This window comes from Fundulus heteroclitus, unplaced genomic scaffold, assembly GCF_011125445.2.
Source record: "Fundulus heteroclitus isolate FHET01 unplaced genomic scaffold, MU-UCD_Fhet_4.1 scaffold_65, whole genome shotgun sequence".
Taxonomy (NCBI): domain Eukaryota; kingdom Metazoa; phylum Chordata; class Actinopteri; order Cyprinodontiformes; family Fundulidae; genus Fundulus; species Fundulus heteroclitus.
Genome location: NW_023397088.1, coordinates 790,760 through 815,011, shown reverse-complemented (window position 1 = coordinate 815,011; position 24,252 = coordinate 790,760). Strand labels below are relative to the sequence as shown.

Here is a 24,252-nt window from a genome sequence, read left to right as displayed (position 1 = left end):
CCACTGCACGGTTCAGACGTTCTGCTCTCCAGTGCTCGGCTCAGATGTTTTGCTCTCCAGTGCTCGGCTCTGATGCTCTGCTCTCCAGTGCTCGGCTCAGATGTTCTGCTCTCCAGTGCTCGCCTCAGATGTTCTGCTCTCCAGTGCTCGCCTCAGATGTTCTGCTCTCCAGTGTTTGGCTCAGAGGTTCTGCTCTCAAGTCCACGGCTCCAGAGTTCCTCCCGGTCAGTCTCTCCACACGCCTCCTGCCGGCCAGCTTCTACACCCTACACCTCCGTCTGTTGAAAGACTCTGGTCTCATCATCCATCTTCCACACCATTCAATAAAACTCACTCATAAGAACTGACTCTGTGTGTGCGTGCTGTGTCCGGGTTCATCCCAGAAAAATATCTTAACAATAGGAAAATAAAACTGAATAAAAGCAAGTAGGAACAAAATGTAGAAACAAAATAGAACACTAAAAACACAAAAAGTAACTGAATATATCCTTTATCTAGTAAGTAGTGCTGGATGAGAAAATTCTGAAGCAAAGGCCTCTAGTGTTTCAACGCCAGACCGATCACCTCTGAGCCACTCTGAGCATTAAACCGACTCACACCTGCTGATGGAGGGAAAGGAGAAGGCCGGCTCAGCGTCAGATAAGGTCCAGAATGCTACCAGGAAAAACTTTACCCTCTTTCAGAAGGACATGCATGCGTGTTCTGTGTGTGGGTGATAATCAATGTTTGGGTTATGTGTGTTAGCAGTCTGCTACAGCAACGTGAAGTTGAGATCAGAACAGAGCAGGTAGAGCAACAGGCTGTTGCTGAGGGTGTGTTTACTTTTGCTCTATTTGTCAATATTCACATGCCTGTGCATATTCCCAATCATCAGAGTCAAGGCAACTACAACAGGATTAAATCCAAGGTTAGCAGACTTTCACTCAGTTTCTGTGAAAATGTTTCAACACCTGATCCAGGAGTCTTTGACAATCCTGGAGGCTCTCAGTTGAGCAACATGGAGTTTAGGAGTTGCTGTTTTTAGGCAATAAATCCTGGCAGGAAGTTGGAAACAGAAAGAAACTTTAACTGGAGCAAAGCAGTGAAGAAGAAAGCAGACTTTACCATGAAAATCCTCAGTGTGGATCAGTACAATATCAGCCAGATGTCTGCAGTTTAGTGTCAACACAACTTTCACATCACAAATATCAGAACTAAAACATGGAGTCTGACCTCAATATCTGTAGTTTGCAGAGGGGAGTCTGGAGAAAACCACAGAGCTCCTTCACTCCAGCATCTTTCAGGTCGTTTCCACTCAGGTCCAGTTCTGTCAGATGGGAGGGGTTGGACTTCAGAGCAAAAACCACAGAAGAACAGCTGATCTCTGACAAACTGCAGCTCTTCAGTCTGAATAAAGAATAAAATATGTGAGCTGAAGCCAACAGGATGCAGGTTAAAACTGAAATATGAACAAATAAATAATAAAATGTAGAAAATGTATTTCCCTGCATGTAAAAGTCCCAGAAACATGATGAACTGATGTCTGATATTTGATCCAGTAGAACTGATTTAAAGAGTTAAACCCAGCAGAACCAGAACATGTTATCATGACGTGTGAAGGTCCAGATCAAGGTGTGTTTCTCAGCAGTGGCGGCTGGTGATGAAGATGTTCTGGGGTTAGAGGATTCGTCCCCCCTGTCTCTATGGTCCTATGTATTTTCCGGGGACATGGCGCAACATGCTCTCTAAATTCAGGGAACTCACGTGGAGCCATTAGAGCGTTCATTTGAACGGGCCGCCGGGGCTCATAAAAGTCCTTAGGGAGCACATGCAATACTGAACATTGGCCACTGGATGGCAGCCTTACCTTACGTTTTTGAGAATGTCAGTAGGGTCCACTGGGTGACAGGAGGCTATCAAATGGGTTCTATTGGGTTAGGGTTAGTACTGGTAGTGCAGTATATGTATGTGTGTGTGTGTGTGTGTGTGTGTGTGTGTGTGTGTGTGTGTGTGTGTGTGTGTGTGTGTGTGTCCATTATGGTGTAAAGTGTGACATGTGGTAATTAAACGTGTGTTAGACCAAGTGTTTTGGTACATGCAGTCCAATGTATCAGTGTGTGCGTTATGGATGTTGGTTCTCCAGGACCCAGAGTCTGTTCCAGGACCCTGGAGGTTCCTCCAGGACCCAGAGTCTGTTCCAGGGAGGGGGGGTGTTAGCTCCAGGGAGTTTGTTGCGGGCCAGTGGTGCTTCCTTCCTGGACACATGACCTCCGTGGTGCCCCCCCTGGTTCCTCCAGGACCCTGGAGGTTCTTCCAGGACCCAGAGTCTGTTCCAGGGAGGGGGGGTGTTAGCTCCAGGGAGGTTGTTGCGGGCCAGTGGTGCCTCCTTCCTGGACACATGACCTCCGTGGTGCCCCCCCTGGTTCCTCCATGGTCCCAGATTGAGCCGAGCCAAAAACCCTAGTAATCCCATGTGGAATGTAATGCTTTTCATGTTGGAGTTTGCCCTGTAATGTAAAATGCTGCCCCCTGTCCCATATTAAATGCAGCCTTTTGTACATAGTGGTTCTGTAAGACCATCATAGTGTAGCACTGTCCAGTCCCTGGTTCCTCCATGGTTCCCCCCCAGGCCCTGGCCCTCCTCTGGCCGCCCCTGGTCCTCCGTGGTTCCCCCCAGGCCCTGGCCCTCCTCTGGCCGCCCCTGGTCCTCCATGGCCCCACCAGGCCTTGGTTCTGGTTCCCCCCCCAGGCCCTGGCCCTCCTCTGGCCGCCCCTGGTCCTCCATGGCCCCACCAGGGCCTGGTTCTGGTTCCCCCCCCCAGGCCCTGGCCCTCCTCTGGCCGCCCCTGGTCCTCCATGGCCCCACCAGGCCCTCGTTCTGGTTCCCCCCAGGCCCTGGCCCTGCTCTGGCCGCCCCTGGTCCTCCATGGTTCCCCCCCCAGGCCCTGGCCCTGCTCTGGCCGCCCCTGGTCCTCCATGGTTCCCCCCCCAGGCCCTGGCCCTCCTCTGGCCGCCCCTGGTCCTCCGTGGTTCCCCCCCAGGCCCTGGCCCTCCTCTGGCCGCCCCTGGTCCTCCATGGTTCCAGAATGAGCCAAGGACAATTGCAATCCCATGTGCAACGTATTGTCTTCCATGTTGTAGTTTGCCCTGCAATGTAAAATGCTGCCCTCTGTCCCATATTAAATGCAGCCTTTTGTACATAGTGATTCTGTATGATATATCTCCGTGGAAGTGTATGTGGGTGGGGGATGGGCGACAGGCCATGTGCTCACTCCACTTCCATGCAGGGAAAGAGTGGAGCTTTGCCCCGGGTAGAGATGTTCCATTTCCCCCCTGTTTCTCTGGAAGATAAAATCAACTAAAGAGTAAATTTAAACAAAATTAAAGGGAAAAAAGGACCATGTCAATAATATGGCTCATAGTGCTTATGACTTTGACATTTAAAACGTGAAAATTGTGGTCAGTCCCAGCCGGGATTTGAACCCTGTTCTCCTGTTTGAGAGGCGGGAGCATTAACCACAAGACTACCCAGGTCACATGATCAGGTGGGCCGTATCCTGGCTATGTCGTTAACTGTCCACCTGTATAAAGGTGCTCTTATAGATATCGGCTTCTCCGTGGAAGTGTATGTGGGTGGGGGATGGGCGACAGGCCATGTATCCATTTCCCCCTCTGTTTCTCTGGAGGATAAAATCAACTAATAGGGGCTTCTCCGTGGAAGTGTATGCAGGCCTACAGTGTTCTTTTCCTGGGTACAATAATCTCTCCATGTTCCCCCTGGTTCTCTGGAGGTCCAAGCGGCTGCTCCATGGAACTTATTGCGGGCCTAAAATGCTTCGTCCCTGGGTAAAATAATCTCCATGTTCCCCCTGGTTCTCTGGAGGTCAAAGGGGTCCTCTGGAGGTCCAAGTGGCTGCTCCATGGAACTAATTGTGGGCCTAAAATGCTTCGTCCCTGGGTAGGTAGATTAAAAAAAAAAAAAAAGTTGGCAGCCCAAGTGGGAATCGAACCCCGCTCTCCCAGGTGGGGGGCAGGCTTCCTGGCCACCAGACTATCATGTGTCTGCATAAAATTTCCGGAAAACTATTATATAATGTACCCCGGTTGCCATGGCAACGGTTAAATGGTTATTAGCTTAGCCACACCCCTTAGCCTCCTATTGGTCCATTGATAATTATTCCTACGTCATCTGTGACGTCATTGACCATTGTAAAATTGAGAAAAAGAAACTAGCTAAGAGCACCCCTTAGGCTCTATATATATATAGGGCTCCGATGCTCCTTACATATGTTAAGTGCTGCCACCTGTAACAAAGTGACCCCCTAACTTCAATGCCGCCAAGTGTCCCATTCAGTGTACTGCGGATTGTACATAATGTTAAATGCTGCCCACTGGTCTATGTATAATCCTGCCTTTTGGCCTATATTAAAATGCTGCCCACTGGCCTATGTATAATCCTGCCTTTTGGCCCATATTAAAATGCTGCCCACTGGCCTATGTAAAATCCTGCCTATTGTACATATGGTAATATGTACAATATGGTCCCATATATAGTCCCGCCAAGTGTACACAATGCCACCTGGTGGCGGTTTAACGGTACTACAACCCCTAACTAAAGTTTTGAGCCATCGGGGACCATTTATTTGTGATTTTCGTGAATTTTCACTTTTTTGGGGGGCTGTAGCGGGGGTCCTGGTTGGCTTTAAAAATATGGGACTTTGGGCAGATGGGAGACGAGGGATGGGGCTTTCATAGCACTACACCCAAATGTCCCTGTGCCATTTGGTTAGCCCACAATTGATTTTTGAAAATGGCCCTCGAGTGCTGCCCTTTGTACAAAAAATCACCTGTCACCCTAAGTAGGGTTAGGCGATTTGGCCCCTTTTACCCAAATATCACATCTTAAATCCGATGGATTGTCAAGCATTGCAGCAAAATATCAGGGAGAGCGGATTTTGACATTTTGGTGTAGGATTAGGCTGGATGTGAAGTCTATGGAGGTTGGCGCTCCATGGTCCATGGGTGTGTGTGTGTGTGTGCGCTGGTGCCCGGGCTTGGTTGCTGGTAGCAGGGGTGGGTGCAGGGTCTGATGTGGAGACTCAGTGTTTCCCCTGGTTCTCAGGAGGCTTTACTTGGTACACCTGCAGCCACTTGCTGCACTCTTGATTGCATGAGCAGAAGGCAGCTGTGGGTACCTAACATGCCAATCAACGAATGACTGAGGAGCAGTACTTAACAGCCCAGGACCGGAGCGGACTTCTTTCCCCTCCACTGTTCACACGGTAAGTTGTGAAGCTCTTATGCATCACGCTGGGAAATGGGGCTCTGTTCCTGGCTTTGAGATATTAACACAGCTCGTGTTATCTTATCTTATTTTTCAGATTCTCATATCAACATGGCGCCCCCAAAGCATAGTGTTTGTTGCCCACTCTGCCGTTCTGAATTTACCTATATAGGCAGGCACCTAAGAAATAGTCATGGCATTAAAAATTCAAAAGAGCGAGAAATATTGATCAAGTACAGTAGTGGGAGGGTCAATATTAGAAAAATGCCCTGTCCAGTGGAGGGCTGCAGTTATGCTAGCACAAGGCTGGACAGGCATATTGCTCAAGCTCACCCGGAGATGGAGGGGGAGAGGAAAGCCCAGGTGATAACCGATTTGAAGTACCAGGTAACGGTGCACATGCTGCGAGCGTTGAGCGCCACAAACCCGAGCCCTCCGATGGTCTCACGCTTACACATGGACCCAATAGCAAGAGAGGAAGCAAATCGGTATCATCCAACATCAGAACCCCTTGATGACGAACCATCGCCTTCATCCTGCAACTCGTGCAAACAGCTTGAGGCAAAGAACCTGCAGCTTATATCCGACTTGGGGCAACTAAGAAAGAAATTGCTGTACCAGCACAGATGGGCTGAAAGGGCAAAAAAAACAATCAAACGACTGGAAGAGGTATGTAAAATGTTTATTACCTAGCAGCACCTTTACCCAGGACCAGAGCACATGTGCTGGGCAGGATAGCTCCATAGCTTAGGCCTGGTTGTACCGGCAGAACCAGCGGGTAGATGCGGATGACTTTTACCCAGGATCAGAGCACATGTGCTGGGCAGGATAGCTCCATAGCTTAGGCCTGGTTGTACCGGCAGAACCAGCGGGTAGATGCGGATGACTTTTACCCAGGATCAGAGCACATGTGCTGGGCAGGATAGCTCCATAGCTTAGGCCTGGTTGTACCGGCAGAACCAGAAAACTTAGCACTAAACCTTTATTTAACAGGACCGCCAAAAGGCATCCACAGCCCCGGTTCCAAGTGTGGACGTTGATGCTCTGGTGAGGAGTGAATCTTTCTCTCCTGATGAAGAACAGCAGCACATCAACAGACCTAAGTCAAAGGGGGAAAGCCGGAGCACCCTCTGTTTGGCGAAAGCGTACCCCAAATTCCCACCAAGCATCTGTAAGTAATGTCACTGATTGCTGTATTTATAAAAAAAAATAAATAAAAATTCTAAGTGTTGAGAACCAGGCGCACACAAGGGGGCGCTGTCAGAGAGTAATCCGAGGACAGTGCCTCGGGTCGGGGCTACAGCAGCGGGATCTCCCCCCTGTCCTTCTGGAAGTCTGTGCGAGCTTTTAAAAAAATATTTCTAAGTGTTTATGGATCCAGAGACGCAGAAGGGGGATTTTTAACGTTTGTATCCGAATATAGGGCCCTCTGTCTGGGTTTTAATGAACGAAATTCCCCGGTGTTTTTTCTGGAAGTCTGTGCGAGCTTTTAAAAAATATTTCTAAGTGTTTATGGATCCAGAGACGCAGAAGGGGGATTTTTAACGTTTGTATCCGAATATAGCGCCCTCTGTCTGGGTTTTAATGAACGAAATTCCCCGGTGTTTTTTCTGGAAGTCTGTGCGAGCTTTTAAAAAATATTTCTAAGTGTTTATGGATCCAGAGACGCAGAAGGGGGATTTTTAACGTTTGTATCCGAATATAGGGCCCTCTGTCTGGGTTTTAATGAACGAAATTCCCCGGTGTTTTTTCTGGAAGTCTGTGCGAGCTTTTAAAAAATATTTCTAAGTGTTTATGGATCCAGAGACGCAGAAGGGGGATTTTTAACGTTTGTATCCGAATATAGGGCCCTCTGTCTGGGTTTTAATGAACGAAATTCCCCGGTGTTTTTTCTGGAAGTCTGTGCGAGCTTTTAAAAAATATTTCTAAGTGTTTATGGATCCAGAGACGCAGAAGGGGGATTTTTAACGTTTGTATCCGAATATAGCGCCCTCTGTCTGGGTTTTAATGAACGAAATTCCCCGGTGTTTTTTCTGGAAGTCTGTGCGAGCTTTTTAAAAAATATTTCTAAGTGTTTATGGATCCAGAGACGCAGAAGGGGGATTTTTAACGTTTGTATCCGAATATAGGGCCCTCTGTCTGGGTTTTAATGAACGAAATTCCCCGGTGTTTTTTCTGGAAGTCTGTGCGAGCTTTTAAAAAATATTTCTAAGTGTTTATGGATCCAGAGACGCAGAAGGGGGATTTTTAACGTTTGTATCCGAATATAGGGCCCTCTGTCTGGGTTTTAATGAACGAAATTCCCCGGTGTTTTTTCTGGAAGTCTGTGCGAGCTTTTAAAAAATATTTCTAAGTGTTTATGGATCCAGAGACGCAGAAGGGGGATTTTTAACGTTTGTATCCGAATATAGCGCCCTCTGTCTGGGTTTTAATGAACGAAATTCCCCGGTGTTTTTTCTGGAAGTCTGTGCGAGCTTTTAAAAAATATTTCTAAGTGTTTATGGATCCAGAGACGCAGAAGGGGGATTTTTAACGTTTGTATCCGAATATAGCGCCCTCTGTCTGGGTTTTAATGAACGAAATTCCCCGGTGTTTTTTCTGGAAGTCTGTGCGAGCTTTTAAAAAATATTTCTAAGTGTTTATGGATCCAGAGACGCAGAAGGGGGATTTTTAACGTTTGTATCCGAATATAGCGCCCTCTGTCTGGGTTTTAATGAACGAAATTCCCCGGTGTTCTTTCTGGAAGTCTTTTTTTTTTTTTTTTCAGTGGAATACATCGCGGAATATTGGCAGCATCTCAAAGGCTCTCGTGGTCTGAGGAAAAGGATCGAAAATCAAAGATCCAAAGTGGGTAGAATCATGGCTTTCCTTTCGTTTATAACCAAGGGACAGCCAATCCTCCAGAATTGGACTTTCCTTCACAATATGTCCAGGATATACCAGTAAGCATGTCTGTGATGCCTTTTAGTTAAGATAAAATGTCCCCATGTAAAAAAAGATTCAAATTATTTATTTCTGTGCAGGTGGCCAGAGCATCTGCAGAATGGTGGAAAAGCGGAGAACACAGTGAAGACCGACCTGGTAAATTTGTCCCAGTTCCTGGGCTACTTCAGGGACACCCCTCCCTCCTCATCCAGGGTTCCAAAAAGAGAAGTGTTTGCCGTGATTCGTGCTATCTCAGAGTGTATTGCAAGCCTGGGTCCACGTGTTGTCATGCGTCAGATACGTGTAAAGAAAAATAAGTTGAGCAGAACCATCTCCAAGGACCAACTTCGCCTCTGCAAAGTCCTGGCCAGGAGACGCATCCCTGAACTTCTTGGTCAGACTTATTAAATTTGCACTATATTAAATTACTTACCTGAGTTACTGACATCCATGTTCTAACCATTTAATTTTATTTTATTTTTTTCTTCAGATGAACTGTCTGAGGACCCCAACCCGGAGGCGCGAAGGAGATATTTTGGGTACCTCAGTGTTTACCTAGCAAGCCTATATGGACACCGCACCGGTGTTCTAAAGAATATGACGGTCTCCGAGGTTGATGAAGCGCAGAAGGAAGCCACAGTCGGGCAAGCGGGCTTCGTGATCAATGCAAGTCTACTAATATTGGAATGACAAACGCTCTCTGTCTTGTCCCAATATGTCCATTAAAACACACTCTCGTTTGCACCACAGGTGAAGGAACACAAAACCAACCGTGCGTTTGGCCCCGCACAGCTCTACTTAACTGTAGAGGAATTCTCATGGGTGGAGCAGTGGATGATCATCAGACAGAAACTAAACCCACCCACAGACCTTCTTCTCTTCACCGAAAACTTCACAAAAATCGAGAAACTCATCGTGCCGATGCAAGCCGCCTGGCGTGACATGGGTTTTCCTGGGCGTCCCACATTCACAGACTTCCGAACATCAATAGCCACATACGTAAGTAATTATATCACTTTTCCACGTAATAAACCTAAAATAAAAAGCATAATATTGAAGAACCATCTGTATTTTTCAAGGCAAGGAATACTTTGTCACCAAGTGACCGGATCAACATTTCAAAGACCATGTGTCATGACACGCGGACAGCAGACAAATTCTACGCGCTCCACCGCACCGCGTCAGAGCTGGCTCGGATCCGTCAGAATTTCGAGGCAGCCGTCAAGCCACCACGTACGACGGTACATGACACCGCCGAACCTTCCCTCCTCTCCATGTCAGAATCATCAGGTGATGGTGTTGAGGAGGAAGCGGACTGCGCGCCTCCCACCCCGCCTGCCGGTCCTTCGCCCGGTGCTGTGCCGTCCTCACCAACATCCAGTCAGGCCACTGGATCAACAAGCCCTGATCACGCTTCTGAGAGCGACGTTGACTACACTGTTGACAGCGAGTCTGACCAAACTTCTGAGAGCGAGTCTGACCAAACTTCTGAGAGCGAGTCTGACCAAACTTCTGAGAGCGAGTCTGACCAAACTTCTGAGAGCGAGTCTGACCAAACTTCTGAGAGCGTGTCTGACCAAACTTCTGAATACACTTCGGAGAGCGACCCTTCATATGAACCACGTAGAGGGACCCAACAACCCAGAAGAAAGAGACCATTGTTTACCTACACGTTGAGAAAAAGACAACCAGGGCGCAGCCAAAGTGTACGTGTGCTGAGATCCAGAAAAACAGTAAAAAAAATAATAAAAAAATAAATAAATCAATGGTGATGTGTCTGTATTTCCTTTCTGCTACAGTTTGGGTGAAAACAATTATTTATCTTTAACAAATTGTGTTCTTTAAGACATTTCTCCATTCATTATTCCTGGCAAATAAAATAAAAAAATAAAACTTATAAAGTCCCACCTCCAGCATAGGGGGGGTCTGTGTCACGCAGCTGTGCCCCAGAATAGTGCACCTTGGCTGGGCTAGTGAGGCTGGACAGCTCCCTTCCAGCCCTGGAAGTCCAGCATGGGGTGGATACGAAATCAGCTGGAGTAGCTCATCCCAGCTTTACCATGGGAACAATTCTTGGTTTTTTTTCTAAGTTCTCCAGCATGGGGTGGATACGAAATCAGCTGGAGTAGCTCATCCCAGCTTTACCATGGGAACAATTCTTGTTTTTTTTTTCTAAGTTCTCCAGCATGGGGTTGATACGAATTTAATTGAAGTAGCTCAAAGGAGGAAAAAAAAGAAATATATAATAATTTAAAAAAAAAGTTAACAAAAAACAATTATAATAATATTAATAATGATATTAATAATGATGATGATAAAAGAGAAAAGAAAAGACAAAAAAGAAAAAAATCCAACCTCCAGGACAGGAGGGGGTCTGTGTCACGCAGCTGTGCCCCAGAATAGTGCACCTTGGCTGGGCTAGTGAGGCTGGACAGCTCCCTTCCAGCCCTGGAAGTCCAGCATGGGGTGGATACGAAATCAGCTGGAGTAGCTCATCCCAGCCATACCATGGGAACAATTCTTGTTTTTTTTTCTAAGTCCTCCAGCATGGGGTGGATACGAAATCAGCTGGAGTAGCTCATCCCAGCTTTACCATGGGAACAATTCTTGGTTTTTTTTCTAAGTTCTCCAGCATGGGGTGGATACGAAATCAGCTGGAGTAGCTCATCCCAGCTTTACCATGGGAACAATTCTTGTTTTTTTTTCTAAGTTCTCCAGCATGGGGTTGATACGAATTTAATTGAAGTAGCTCAAAGGAGGAAAAAAAAGAAATATATAATAATAATAAAAAAAAAAGTTAACAAAAAACAATTATAATAATATTAATAATGATATTAATAATGATGATGATAAAAGAGAAAAGAAAAGAAAAAAAAGAAAAAAATCCAACCTCCAGGACAGGAGGGGGTCTGTGTCACGCAGCTGTGCCCCAGAATAGTGCACCTTGGCTGGGCTAGTGAGGCTGGACAGCTCCCTTCCAGCCCTGGAAGTCCAGCATGGGGTGGATACGAAATCAACTGGAGTAGCCCAGGGAGATACAAGGGTCTGGAGGGATTCTGGGGCCTTACGCGGAAAAACCCTGTCTGCAGGTTAATATGAAATGCGCCACGCGGACATGCATGCAGCGTTTTTGGGTTAAAATAGCCAGAGTAGGCCGCTGCGTGGAGCTCCATGGTGCCTCTGGTTTAGCTTGGAGATCCGTGGTGCACGCGCAGGTTAAGAGACCCAGAGCGGACTGCTTCTGGTGCGGGGAGATCCATGGTTCACGCGGAGGTTAGGAGATCCAGAGCTGAAATTAACAAAAGGAATTAATAGTAATAATTATAATATTAATGGTAAACGAAAAAAAAATAAAAAAAGTGTCCCACCTCCAGGTTAGGGGGGGTCTGTGTCACGCTGCTGTGCCCCAGAATAGTGCGCCTTGGCTGGGCTAGTGACGCGTGAAAGCGCCCCTCCTCTCCTGGAAGTCCAGCATGGGGTGGATACGAAATCAATTGGAGTAGCTCTTCAGCACTTTACCAGGGGAACAATTTTGGGAAAAAAATATTTTCTAAGTCCTCCAGCATGGGGTGGATACGAAATCAACTGGAGTAGCCCAGGGAGATACAAGGGTCTGGAGGGATTCTGGGGCCTTACGCGGAAAAAACCCTGTCTGCAGGTTAATATGAAATGCGCCACGCGGACATGCATGCAGCGTTTTTGGGTTAAAATAGCCAGAGTAGGCCGCTGCGTGGAGCTCCATGGTGCCTCTGGTTTAGCTTGGAGATCCGTGGTGCACGCGCAGGTTAAGAGACCCAGAGCGGACTGCTTCTGGTGCGGGGAGATCCATGGTTCACGCGGAGGTTAGGAGATCCAGAGCTGAAATTAACAAAAGGAATTAATAGTAATAATTATAATATTAATGGTAAACGAAAAAAAATAAAAAAAGTGTCCCACCTCCAGGTTAGGGGGGGGTCTGTGTCACGCTGCTGTGCCCCAGAATAGTGCGCCTTGGCTGGGCTAGTGACGCGTGAAAGCGCCCCTCCTCTCCTGGAAGTCCAGCATGGGGTGGATACGAAATCAATTGGAGTAGCTCTTCAGCACTTTACCAGGGGAACAATTTTGGGAAAAAAATATTTTCTAAGTCCTCCAGCATGGGGTGGATACGAAATCAACTGGAGTAGCCCAGGGAGATACAAGGGTCTGGAGGGATTCTGGGGCCTTACGCGGAAAAACCCTGTCTGCAGGTTAATATGAAATGCGCCACGCGGACATGCATGCAGCGTTTTTGGGTTAAAATAGCCAGAGTAGGCCGCTGCGTGGAGCTCCATGGTGCCTCTGGTTTAGCTGGGAGATCCGTGGTGCACGCGCAGGTTAAGAGACCCAGAGCGGACTGCTTCTGGTGCGGGGAGATCCATGGTGCAGGCGGAGGTTAGGAGATCCAGAGCTGAAATTAACAAAAGGAATTAATAGTAATAATTATAATATTAATGGTAAACGAAAAAAAAATAAAAAAAGTGTCCCACCTCCAGGACAGGGGGGGTCTGTGTCACGCTGCTGTGCCCCAGAATAGTGCGCCTTGGCTGGGCTAGTGACGCGTGAAAGCGCCCCTCCTCTCCTGGAAGTCCAGCATGGGGTGGATACGAAATCAATTGGAGTAGCTCATCCCAGCTTTACCATGGGAACAATTTTGGTTTTTTTTTCTAAGTTCTCCAGCATGGGGTGGATACGAAATCAGCTGGAGTAGCTCATCCCAGCTTTACCATGGGAACAATTTTGATTTTTTTTTTTCTAAGTTCTCCAGCATGGGGTGGATACGAAATCAGCTGGAGTAGCTCATCCCAGCTTTACCATGGGAACAATTTTGGTTTTTTTTTTCTAAGTTCTCCAGCATGGGGTGGATACGAATTTAACTGGAGTAGCCCAGGGAGATACAAGGGTCTGGAGGGATCCTGGGGCCTTACGCGAAAAAACCCCTTCCGCAGATATGTAAGAGCGAGTCTTTCGACAAGCTCTGATGGAAAATATTTCAAAGTCTTTTAACACTTAGTCACTGGAGTCTGTCAGGGGGACTCCCATGGCTCATCTTTTTCCCACCCAGACCGATCTGCAAACGTGGCCTGCCATAAGAGGGCCTCCGTCAGCATCAGTGCTTCGGCGGTTGGTTCCTTAATCCTGCAGGCTCTACTCCAGACAGCAGCGGAGGTTGCGCGCGACTGTGCTTATTCCCCGTAGCGGGCCGCACGCTCGGAAGCGAGACCGAGCAGAACAGTCTGACCTAGTGGTCCCGCACCAAGCCTCCGCCACCGGGCTCACGTCCCCCCGGTCCCGGCCTCCTGGCCCGTGCTGGCGGTGCGCTTGGGAAACACGCTGCGGCTGTCCGCCTGAGAGCCAATCGACTAGGGCTCGGGGGGGCTACGGAGGACCAGCGCTCCACCCGGTTCCCACGCCCCCCCCCCCATCTCGCTCTGCCTACGGGCCCGGCGCGTGCCGGGTTCTGGAGGGCTAAATAAGCCGTGAAAGTCCAAGTAAACACGGCCCCGGCCCAGACATGGGATGGATTGACAGATGAAAGCGATTTCTCCACTCTGTGGGTTGTGGTGCATGGCTGCGGATCACAAATGTGATTCGCAGGACATAGGGTAAACAGATACCCAAACCCGTCTTGAAAAACAAACCGAAAGAATGGAAACACATCCAAGAAGGGCGCCCCCTCATGGAGATCTGCTGTACCATGGGCACATAATTAAAATTAAAAATTAAATAAAAAGTTCTAAGTGTTGAGGACCAGGTGCACGGAGGGTGGGGGGGCGGTGTCAGAGTGTAGCCCAGGGAGAGGGCCTCGGGCTGGGGCTGCAGAAGCGGGATGTCCCCCTGTCCTGCTGGAGCTCTGAATTTTTTTTTTAGGGTTAGAGGTAGGGTTATAAAATAGTTCTAAGTGTTGAGAACCAGGTGCACGGAGGGTGGGGGGGGGGCGGTGTCAGAGTGTAGCCCAGGGAGAGGGCCTCGGGCTGGGGCTGCAGAAGCGGGATGTCCCCCTGTCCTGCTGGAGCTCTGAATTTTTTTTTTATCTTTCTTTAGGGTTAGAGGTAGGGTTATAAAATAGTTCTAAGTGTTGAGAACCAGGTGCACGGAGGGTGGGGGGGCGGTGTCAGAGTGTAGCCCAGGGAGAGGGCCTCGGGCTGGGGCTGCAGAAGCGGGATGTCCCCCTGTCCTGCTGGAGCTCTGAATTTTTTAAGGGTTAGAGGTAGGGTTATAAAATAGTTCTAAGTGTTGAGAACCAGGTGCACGGAGGGTGGGGGGGCGGTGTCAGAGTGTAGCCCAGGGAGAGGGCCTCGGGCTGGGGCTGCAGAAGCGGGATGTCCCCCTGTCCTGCTGGAGCTCTGAATTTTTTAAGGGTTAGAGGTAGGGTTATAAAATAGTTCTAAGTGTTGAGAACCAGGCGCACGGAGGGGAGCGGTGTCAGAGAGTAGTCCGAGGACAGGACCTCGGGCTGGGGCTGCAGCAGCTGGACTCCCCCCTGTCCCGCTGGAGCTCTGCTGTACCATGGGCACGGCTTTTTTCCTGCCTTCCCAGGGGCACGAGTAATTTGGCGGTTGGTTTATTGGTTTATAACCGGGGAGGGGTGCTTAAGAGTGGGTACCACGGTTCGCCTGGAGGTGAAGGTTATGGAGGTTGGTGTTCCAGGGTCCATGGGTGTGTGGTGGTACCCGGGGCTGGTTGCTGGTAGCAGGGGCTGGTGCTGATAGCTCCGTGCTGGGTGTGGAGAGAACCAGCCTGGAGCTCTGGAGAACCAGGCTGGTGCAGCTGCTGATAGCTCCATGCTGGAGCCATGGATCATCCAGGGATCAGAGCACACATTCATGCCCACTTTGAGTGTGCTGCTTTGGGCATGAAATACCTACATGCTGCTGGAGAACCTCCGTGCTGCTGGAGAACCTCCATGGATCATCCAGGGATCAGAGCACACATTCATGCCCACTTTGAGTGTGCTGCTTTGGGCATGAAGAACCTCCATGCTGCTGGAGAACCTCCATGGATCATCCAGGGATCAGAGCACACATTCATGCCCACTTTGAGTGTGCTGCTTTGGGCATGAAGAACCTCCATGCTGCTGGAGAACCTCCATGGATCATCCAGGGATCAGAGCACACATTCATGCCCACTTTGAGTGTGCTGCTTTGGGCATGAAGAACCTCCATGCTGCTGGAGAACCTCCGTGCTGCTGGAGAACCTCCATGGATCATCCAGGGATCAGAGCACACATTCATGCCCACTTTGAGTGTGCTGCTTTGGGCATGAAGAACCTCCATGCTGCTGGAGAACCTCCATGGATCATCCAGGGATCAGAGCACACATTCATGCCCACTTTGAGTGTGCTGCTTTGGGCATGAAATACCTACATGCTGCTGGAGAACCTCCGTGCTGCTGGAGAACCTCCATGGATCATCCAGGGATCAGAGCACACATTCATGCCCACTTTGAGTGTGCTGCTTTGGGCATGAAGAACCTCCATGCTGCTGGAGAACCTCCATGGATCATCCAGGGATCAGAGCACACATTCATGCCCACTTTGAGTGTGCTGCTTTGGGCATGAAGAACCTCCATGCTGCTGGAGAACCTCCGTGCTGCTGGAGAACCTCCATGGATCATCCAGGGATCAGAGCACACATTCATGCCCACTTTGAGTGTGCTGCTTTGGGCATGAAATACCTACATGCTGCTGGAGAACCTCCATGGATCATCCAGGGATCAGAGCACACATTCATGCCCACTTTGAGTGTGCTGCTTTGGGCATGAAGAACCTCCATGCTGCTGGAGAACCTCCATGGATCATCCAGGGATCAGAGCACACATTCATGCCCACTTTGAGTGTGCTGCTTTGGGCATGAAATACCTACATGCTGCTGGAGAACCTCCGTGCTGCTGGAGAACCTCCATGGATCATCCAGGGATCAGAGCACACATTCATGCCCACTTTGAGTGTGCTGCTTTGGGCATGAAGAACCTCCATGCTGCTGGAGAACCTCCATGGATCATCCAGGGATCAGAGCACACATTCATGCCCACTTTGAGTGTGCTGCTTTGGGCATGAAGAACCTCCATGCTGCTGGAGAACCTCCGTGCTGCTGGAGAACCTCCATGGATCATCCAGGGATCAGAGCACACATTCATGCCCACTTTGAGTGTGCTGCTTTGGGCATGAAATACCTACATGCTGCTGGAGAACCTCCATGGATCATCCAGGGATCAGAGCACACATTCATGCCCACTTTGAGTGTGCTGCTTTGGGCATGAAATACCTACATGCTGCTGGAGAACCTCCGTGCTGCTGGAGAACCTCCATGGATCATCCAGGGATCAGAGCACACATTCATGCCCACTTTGAGTGTGCTGCTTTGGGCATGAAGAACCTCCATGCTGCTGGAGAACCTCCATGGATCATCCAGGGATCAGAGCACACATTCATGCCCACTTTGAGTGTGCTGCTTTGGGCATGAAGAACCTCCATGCTGCTGGAGAACCTCCGTGCTGCTGGAGAACCTCCATGGATCATCCAGGGATCAGAGCACACATTCATGCCCACTTTGAGTGTGCTGCTTTGGGCATGAAATACCTACATGCTGCTGGAGAACCTCCATGGATCATCCAGGGATCAGAGCACACATTCATGCCCACTTTGAGTGTGCTGCTTTGGGCATGAAGAACCTCCATGCTGCTGGAGAACCTCCATGGATCATCCAGGGATCAGAGCACACATTCATGCCCACTTTGAGTGTGCTGCTTTGGGCATGAAGAACCTACATGCTGCTGGAGAACCTCCGTGCTGCTGGAGAACCTCCATGGATCATCCAGGGATCAGAGCACACATTCATGCCCACTTTGAGTGTGCTGCTTTGGGCATGAAGAACCTCCATGCTGCTGGAGAACCTCCATGGATCATCCAGGGATCAGAGCACACATTCATGCCCACTTTGAGTGTGCTGCTTTGGGCATGAAGAACCTCCATGCTGCTGGAGAACCTCCGTGCTGCTGGAGAACCTCCATGGATCATCCAGGGATCAGAGCACACATTCATGCCCACTTTGAGTGTGCTGCTTTGGGCATGAAATACCTACATGCTGCTGGAGAACCTCCATGGATCATCCAGGGATCAGAGCACACATTCATGCCCACTTTGAGTGTGCTGCTTTGGGCATGAAATACCTACATGCTGCTGGAGAACCTCCGTGCTGCTGGAGAACCTCCATGGATCATCCAGGGATCAGAGCACACATTCATGCCCACTTTGAGTGTGCTGCTTTGGGCATGAAGAACCTCCATGCTGCTGGAGAACCTCCATGGATCATCCAGGGATCAGAGCACACATTCATGCCCACTTTGAGTGTGCTGCTTTGGGCATGAAGAACCTCCATGCTGCTGGAGAACCTCCGTGCTGCTGGAGAACCTCCATGGATCATCCAGGGATCAGAGCACACATTCATGCCCACTTTGAGTGTGCTGCTTTGGGCATGAAATACCTACATGCTGCTGGAGAACCTCCATGGATCATCCAGGGATCAGAGCACACATTCATGCCCACTTTGAGTGTGCTGCTTTGGGCATGAAGAACCTCCATGCTGCTGGAGAACCTCCATGGATCATCCAGGGATCAGAGCACACATTCATGCCCACTTTGAGTGTGCTGCTTTGGGCATGAAATACCTACATGCTGCTGGAGAACCTCCGTGCTGCTGGAGAACCTCCATGGATCATCCAGGGATCAGAGCACACATTCATGCCCACTTTGAGTGTGCTGCTTTGGGCATGAAGAACCTCCATGCTGCTGGAGAACCTCCATGGATCATCCAGGGATCAGAGCACACATTCATGCCCACTTTGAGTGTGCTGCTTTGGGCATGAAGAACCTCCATGCTGCTGGAGAACCTCCGTGCTGCTGGAGAACCTCCATGGATCATCCAGGGATCAGAGCACACATTCATGCCCACTTTGAGTGTGCTGCTTTGGGCATGAAATACCTACATGCTGCTGGAGAACCTCCATGGATCATCCAGGGATCAGAGCACACATTCATGCCCACTTTGAGTGTGCTGCTTTGGGCATGAAATACCTACATGCTGCTGGAGAACCTCCGTGCTGCTGGAGAACCTCCATGGATCATCCAGGGATCAGAGCACACATTCATGCCCACTTTGAGTGTGCTGCTTTGGGCATGAAGAACCTCCATGCTGCTGGAGAACCTCCGTGCTGCTGGAGAACCTCCATGGATCATCCAGGGATCAGAGCACACATTCATGCCCACTTTGAGTGTGCTGCTTTGGGCATGAAATACCTACATGCTGCTGGAGAACCTCCATGGATCATCCAGGGATCAGAGCACACATTCATGCCCACTTTGAGTGTGCTGCTTTGGGCATGAAGAACCTCCATGCTGCTGGAGAACCTCCATGGATCATCCAGGGATCAGAGCACACATTCATGCCCACTTTGAGTGTGCTGCTTTGGGCATGAAGAACCTCCATGCTGCTGGAGAACCTCCGTGCTGCTGGAGAACCTCCATGGATCATCCAGGGATCAGAGCACACATTCATGCCCACTTTGAGTGTGCTGCTTTGGGCATGAAATACCTACATGCTGCTGGAGAACCTCCATGGATCATCCAGGGATCAGAGCACACATTCATGCCCACTTTGAGTGTGCTGCTTTGGGCATGAAATACCTACATGCTGCTGGAGAACCTCCGTGCTGCTGGAGAACCTCCATGGATCATCCAGGGATCAGAGCACACATTCATGCCCACTTTGAGTGTGCTGCTTTGGGCATGAAGAACCTCCATGCTGCTGGAGAACCTCCGTGCTGCTGGAGAACCTCCATGGATCATCCAGGGATCAGAGCACACATTCATGCCCACTTTGAGTGTGCTGCTTTGGGCATGAAATACCTACATGCTGCTGGAGAACCTCCATGGATCATCCAGGGATCAGAGCACACATTCATGCCCACTTTGAGTGTGCTGCTTTGGGCATGAAATACCTACATGCTGCTGGAGAACCTCCGTGCTGCTGGAGAACCTCCATGGATCATCCAGGGATCAGAGCACACATTCATGCCCACTTTGAGTGTGCTGCTTTGGGCATGAAGAACCTCCATGCTGCTGGAGAACCTCCATGGATCATCCAGGGATCAGAGCACACATTCATGCCCACTTTGAGTGTGCTGCTTTGGGCATGAAGAACCTCCATGCTGCTGGAGAACCTCCATGGATCATCCAGGGATCAGAGCACACATTCATGCCCACTTTGAGTGTGCTGCTTTGGGCATGAAATACCTACATGCTGCTGGAGAACCTCCGTGCTGCTGGAGAACCTCCATGGATCATCCAGGGATCAGAGCACACATTCATGCCCACTTTGAGTGTGCTGCTTTGGGCATGAAATACCTACATGCTGCTGGAGAACCTCCATGGATCATCCAGGGATCAGAGCACACATTCATGCCCACTTTGAGTGTGCTGCTTTGGGCATGAAGAACCTCCATGCTGCTGGAGAACCTCCATGGATCATCCAGGGATCAGAGCACACATTCATGCCCACTTTGAGTGTGCTGCTTTGGGCATGAAATACCTACATGCTGCTGGAGAACCTCCGTGCTGCTGGAGAACCTCCATGGATCATCCAGGGATCAGAGCACACATTCATGCCCACTTTGAGTGTGCTGCTTTGGGCATGAAGAACCTCCATGCTGCTGGAGAACCTCCATGGATCATCCAGGGATCAGAGCACACATTCATGCCCACTTTGAGTGTGCTGCTTTGGGCATGAAGAACCTCCATGCTGCTGGAGAACCTCCGTGCTGCTGGAGAACCTCCATGGATCATCCAGGGATCAGAGCACACATTCATGCCCACTTTGAGTGTGCTGCTTTGGGCATGAAGAACCTCCATGCTGCTGGAGAACCTCCGTGCTGCTGGAGAACCTCCATGGATCATCCAGGGATCAGAGCACACATTCATGCCCACTTTGAGTGTGCTGCTTTGGGCATGAAATACCTACATGCTGCTGGAGAACCTCCATGGATCATCCAGGGATCAGAGCACACATTCATGCCCGCTTTGAGTGTGCTGCTTTGGGCATGAAATACCTACATGCTGCTGGAGAACCTCCGTGCTGCTGGAGAACCTCCATGGATCATCCAGGGATCAGAGCACACATTCATGCCCACTTTGAGTGTGCTGCTTTGGGCATGAAGAACCTCCATGCTGCTGGAGAACCTCCATGGATCATCCAGGGATCAGAGCACACATTCATGCCCACTTTGAGTGTGCTGCTTTGGGCATGAAGAACCTCCATGCTGCTGGAGAACCTCCGTGCTGCTGGAGAACCTCCATGGATCATCCAGGGATCAGAGCACACATTCATGCCCACTTTGAGTGTGCTGCTTTGGGCATGAAGAACCTCCATGCTGCTGGAGAACCTCCATGGATCATCCAGGGATCAGAGCACACATTCATGCCCGCTCTGCACGGCTTTGTTCCTGCCTTACCAGGGGCACGAGTAATTTGGCGGTTGGTTTATTGGTTTATATCCGAGGAGGGGTGCTTAAGTGTGGGTACCACGGTTCGGCTGGAGGTACAGGTTATGGAGGTGTGTGCTCCAGGGTTTATGAGTGTGTGTCGTTACCCGGAAATGGTTGCTGGTAGCAGGGATGGGTGTATGGTCTGATGCGGGTGTCCTCCTCCATGCTGTATGTGGAGCATAGGAGACCCAGAGCAGGCTGCTGCTTCTGGGCAAAGACCCAGAGCAGACTGCAGCCTCTGCCTGGAGATCCATGCTGGATGAGGATTTTATCAGACCCAGAGCAGGCTCACACTCCTGGGCAAAGACCCAGAGCAGACTGCAGCCTCTGCCTGGAGATCCATGCTGGATGAGGATTTTATCAGACCCAGAGCAGGCTCACACTCCTGGGCAAAGACCCAGAGCAGACTGCAGCCTCTGCCTGGAGATCCATGGTGCATGTGGATTTTATCAGACCCAGGACAGGCTGCTGCTGCTGGGACAAGACCCAGGACAGGCTGCTGCTGCTGGGACATCCATGCAGCATGTGGAGGTTAGGAGAACCAGGACAGGCTGCTGCTGCTGCTGGGACAAGACCCAGGACAGGCTCATGCTGCTGGGACATCCATGCAGCATGTGGAGGTTAGGAGACCCAGGACAGGCTACTGCTGCTGGGACAAGACCCAGGACAGGCTGCTGCTGCTGCTGGGACATCCATGCAGCATGTGGAGGATAGGAGACCCAGGGCAGGCTCATGCTGCTGGGACAAGACCCAGGGTAGGCTCATGCTGCTGCCTGGGAGATCCATGCTGGATCTTTTTTGGTTAAGACCCTTTCAAAACCTACCCCCTGTGCTCTGTTTTGGCAAGCCCTCACCCAGTGGTGCCGAAGTGGAGAGCTCACAGCAGCGGGGAGAGGGAGAGAGCCATGGTTCTTCTTCCAGGGATCAGATCGCGCATCCAAGCCGGGTTTGGGTGTGCTGTTGCGGGCTTTGGATTTTCTGCTGCCTGGAGATCCATGCTGGATGTGGAGGATGGGAGACCCAGGGCAGGCTCATGCTGCTGCGGGGACATCCATGCTGGATGTGGAGGATGGGAGGACCAGGACAGGCTGCTGCTGCTGGGACAAGACCCAGAGCAGACTGCAGCCTCTGCCTGGAGATCCATGGTGCATGTGGATTTTATCAGACCCAGAGCAGGCTCACACTCCTGGGCAAAGACCCAGAGCAGACTGCAGCCTCTGCCTGGAGATCCATGGTGCATGTGGATGTTATCAGACCCAGAGCAGGCTGCTGCTTCTGGGCAAAGACCCAGAGCAGGCTGCTCCTGCTGCCTGGAGATCCATGGTGCATGTGGATGTTATCAGACCCAGAGCAGGCTCACACTGCTGGGCAAAGACCCAGAGCAGACTGCAGCCTCTGCCTGGAGATCCATGGTGCATGTGGATTTTATCAGACCCAGGGCAGGCTCATGCTGCTGGGCAAAGACCCAGAGCGGGCTGCTGCTGCTGGCTGGAGATCCATGCTGGATGTGGATGTTAGCAGACCCAGGGCAGACTGCTGCTGCTGCTGCCTGGGAGATCCATGCTGGATGTGGAGGTTAGGAGACCCAGAGCAGGCTGCTCCTGCTGCCTGGGACATCCATGCTGCATGTGGAGACCCAGAGCGGGCTGCTGCTGCTGCCTGGAGATCCATGCTGCATGTGGATGTTAGCAGACCCAGGGCAGACTGCTGCTGCTGCCTGGAGATCCATGCTGCATGTGGAGACCCAGAGCAGGCTGCTCCTGCTGCCTGGGAGATCCATGCTGGATGTGGAGGTTAGAAGACCCAGAGCAGGCTGCTGCTGCCTGGGACATCCATGCTGCATGTGGATGTTAGCAGACCCAGGGCAGACTGCTGCTGCTGCCTGGAGATCCATGCTGCATGTGGAGGTTAGCAGACCCAGGGCAGGCTCATGCTGCTGGGCAAAGACCCAGAGCGGGCTGCTGCTGCTGCCTGGAGATCCATGCTGCATGTGGATGTTAGCAGACCCAGGGCAGACTGCTGCTGCTGCCTGGAGATCCATGCTGCATGTGGAGACCCAGAGCAGGCTGCTCCTGCTGCCTGGGAGATCCATGTTGGATGTGGAGGTTAGGAGACCCAGAGCAGGCTGCTCCTGCCTGGGAGATCCATGCTGCATGTGGAGACCCAGAGCAGGCTCATGCTGCTGGGAGATCCATGCTGGATGTGGAGGTTAGCAGACCCAGGGCAGGCTCATGCTGCTGGGCAAAGACCCAGAGCGGGCTGCTGCTGCTGCTGCTGCTGCTGCTGCTGCTGCTGCTGCCTGGAGATCCATGCAGGGAGTGGAGACCCAGAGCGGGCTCATGCTGCTGCCTGGAGATCCATGCTGGATGTGGAGGTTAGGAGAACCAGAGCAGGCTGCTGCTGCTGGGCAAAGACCCAGAGCGGGCTGCTGCTGCTGCCTGGGACATCCATGCTGCATGTGGATGTTAGCAGACCCAGGGCAGACTGCTGCTGCTGCGGGGAGATCCATGCTGCATGTGGAGGATAGGAGACCCAGAGCAGGCTCATGCTGCTGGGCAAAGACCCAGAGCGGGCTGCTGCTGCCTGGAGATCCATGCTGCATGTGGAGGTTAGGAGACCCAGAGCTGGCTCATGCTGCTGGCAGGAGATCCATGCTGGCTGTGGAGGTTAGGAGACCCAGGGCAGGCTCATGCTGCTGATGAGAGCTCCATGTTGGGATGGAGAAGGGCCAGGCTGTGCCGCTGGAGAACCAGGATGGCTGGTGCTGAAGTGGAGAGCTCACAGCAGCGGGGAGAGGGAGAGAGAGAGAGCCATGGTTCTTCTTCCAGGGATCAGATCGCACATCCAAGCCGGGTTTGGGTGTGCTGCTGCGGGCTTTGGATTTTCTGCTGCCTGGAGATCCATGCTGCATGTGGAGGTTATCAGACCCAGAGCAGGCTCACGCTGCTGGGCAAAGACCCAGAGCGGGCTGCTCCTGCTGCCTGGAGATCCATGCTGCATGTGGAGGTTAGCAGAACCAGGGCAGGCTCATGCTGCTTGCTGGAGATCCATGCTGCATGTGGAGGTTAGGAGACCCAGGGCAGGCTCATGCTGCTGATGAGAGCTCCATGTTGGGATGGAGAAGGGCCAGGCTGTGCCGCTGGAGAACCAGGATGGCTGGTGCTGAAGTGGAGAGCTCACAGCAGCGGGGAGAGGGAGAGAGAGAGCCATGGTTCTTCTTCCAGGGATCAGATCGCACATCCAAGCCGGGTTTGGGTGTGCTGCTGCGGGCTTTGGATTTTCTGCTGCCTGGAGATCCATGGTGCATGTGGAGGTTATCAGACCCAGAGCAGGCTCATGCTGCTGGGCAAAGACCCAGAGCGGGCTGCTGCTGCTGCCTGGAGATCCATGCTGCATGTGGAGGTTAGCAGACCCAGAGCAGGCTGCTGCTGCCTGGGAGATCCATGCTGGCTGTGGAGGTTAGGAGAACCAGGGCAGGCTCATGCTGCTTGCTGGAGATCCATGCTGCA

General features: G+C 51.0%; 2 protein-coding genes across 3 annotated transcripts in view; one reads left to right on the top strand and one right to left on the bottom strand.

The window, feature by feature from the left end:
• LOC118561489 (NLR family CARD domain-containing protein 3-like) overlaps window positions 1-24,252 on the bottom strand; it is a 77,238-nt gene that overhangs the window by 36,574 nt on the left and 16,412 nt on the right. Inside the window, exon 4 of the mRNA XM_036133611.1 lies at window positions 1,213-1,386. Coding sequence (XP_035989504.1) covers window positions 1,213-1,386 — 174 coding nt within the window. The remainder of the gene's footprint in view (window positions 1-1,212; window positions 1,387-24,252) is intronic.
• Window positions 4,830-8,338, top strand: LOC118561504. 2 transcript variants are annotated; one of them, XR_004930082.1, is made up of 4 exons: window positions 4,830-5,261; window positions 5,361-6,434; window positions 8,031-8,205; window positions 8,287-8,338. XR_004930082.1 is itself a non-coding variant. In XM_036133647.1 (4 exons), the coding sequence occupies exons 2-4, from the start codon at window positions 5,375-5,377 to the stop codon at window positions 8,207-8,209; spliced, it is 915 nt and encodes a 304-aa protein (XP_035989540.1). In that variant the 5' UTR covers window positions 4,830-5,261; window positions 5,361-5,374; the 3' UTR covers window positions 8,210-8,268. The 2 variants fall into 2 exon arrangements, 1 of the variants encoding a protein (XP_035989540.1); XM_036133647.1 differs by lacking the exon at window positions 8,287-8,338 and having other exon boundaries at window positions 5,361-5,932; window positions 6,257-6,434; window positions 8,031-8,268.

Bases quoted from the DNA above. Each gene is read 5' to 3' on its own strand.
- LOC118561504 (XM_036133647.1), top strand. From the start codon at position 5,375: ATGGCGCCCCCAAAGCATAGTGTTTGTTGCCCACTCTGCCGTTCTGAA. The intron at 5,933-6,256 runs GTATGTAAAATG...TTTATTTAACAG, and splicing joins CAATCAAACGACTGGAAGAG to GACCGCCAAAAGGCATCCAC. The intron at 6,435-8,030 runs GTAAGTAATGTC...TTTTTTTTTCAG, and splicing joins CAAATTCCCACCAAGCATCT to TGGAATACATCGCGGAATAT.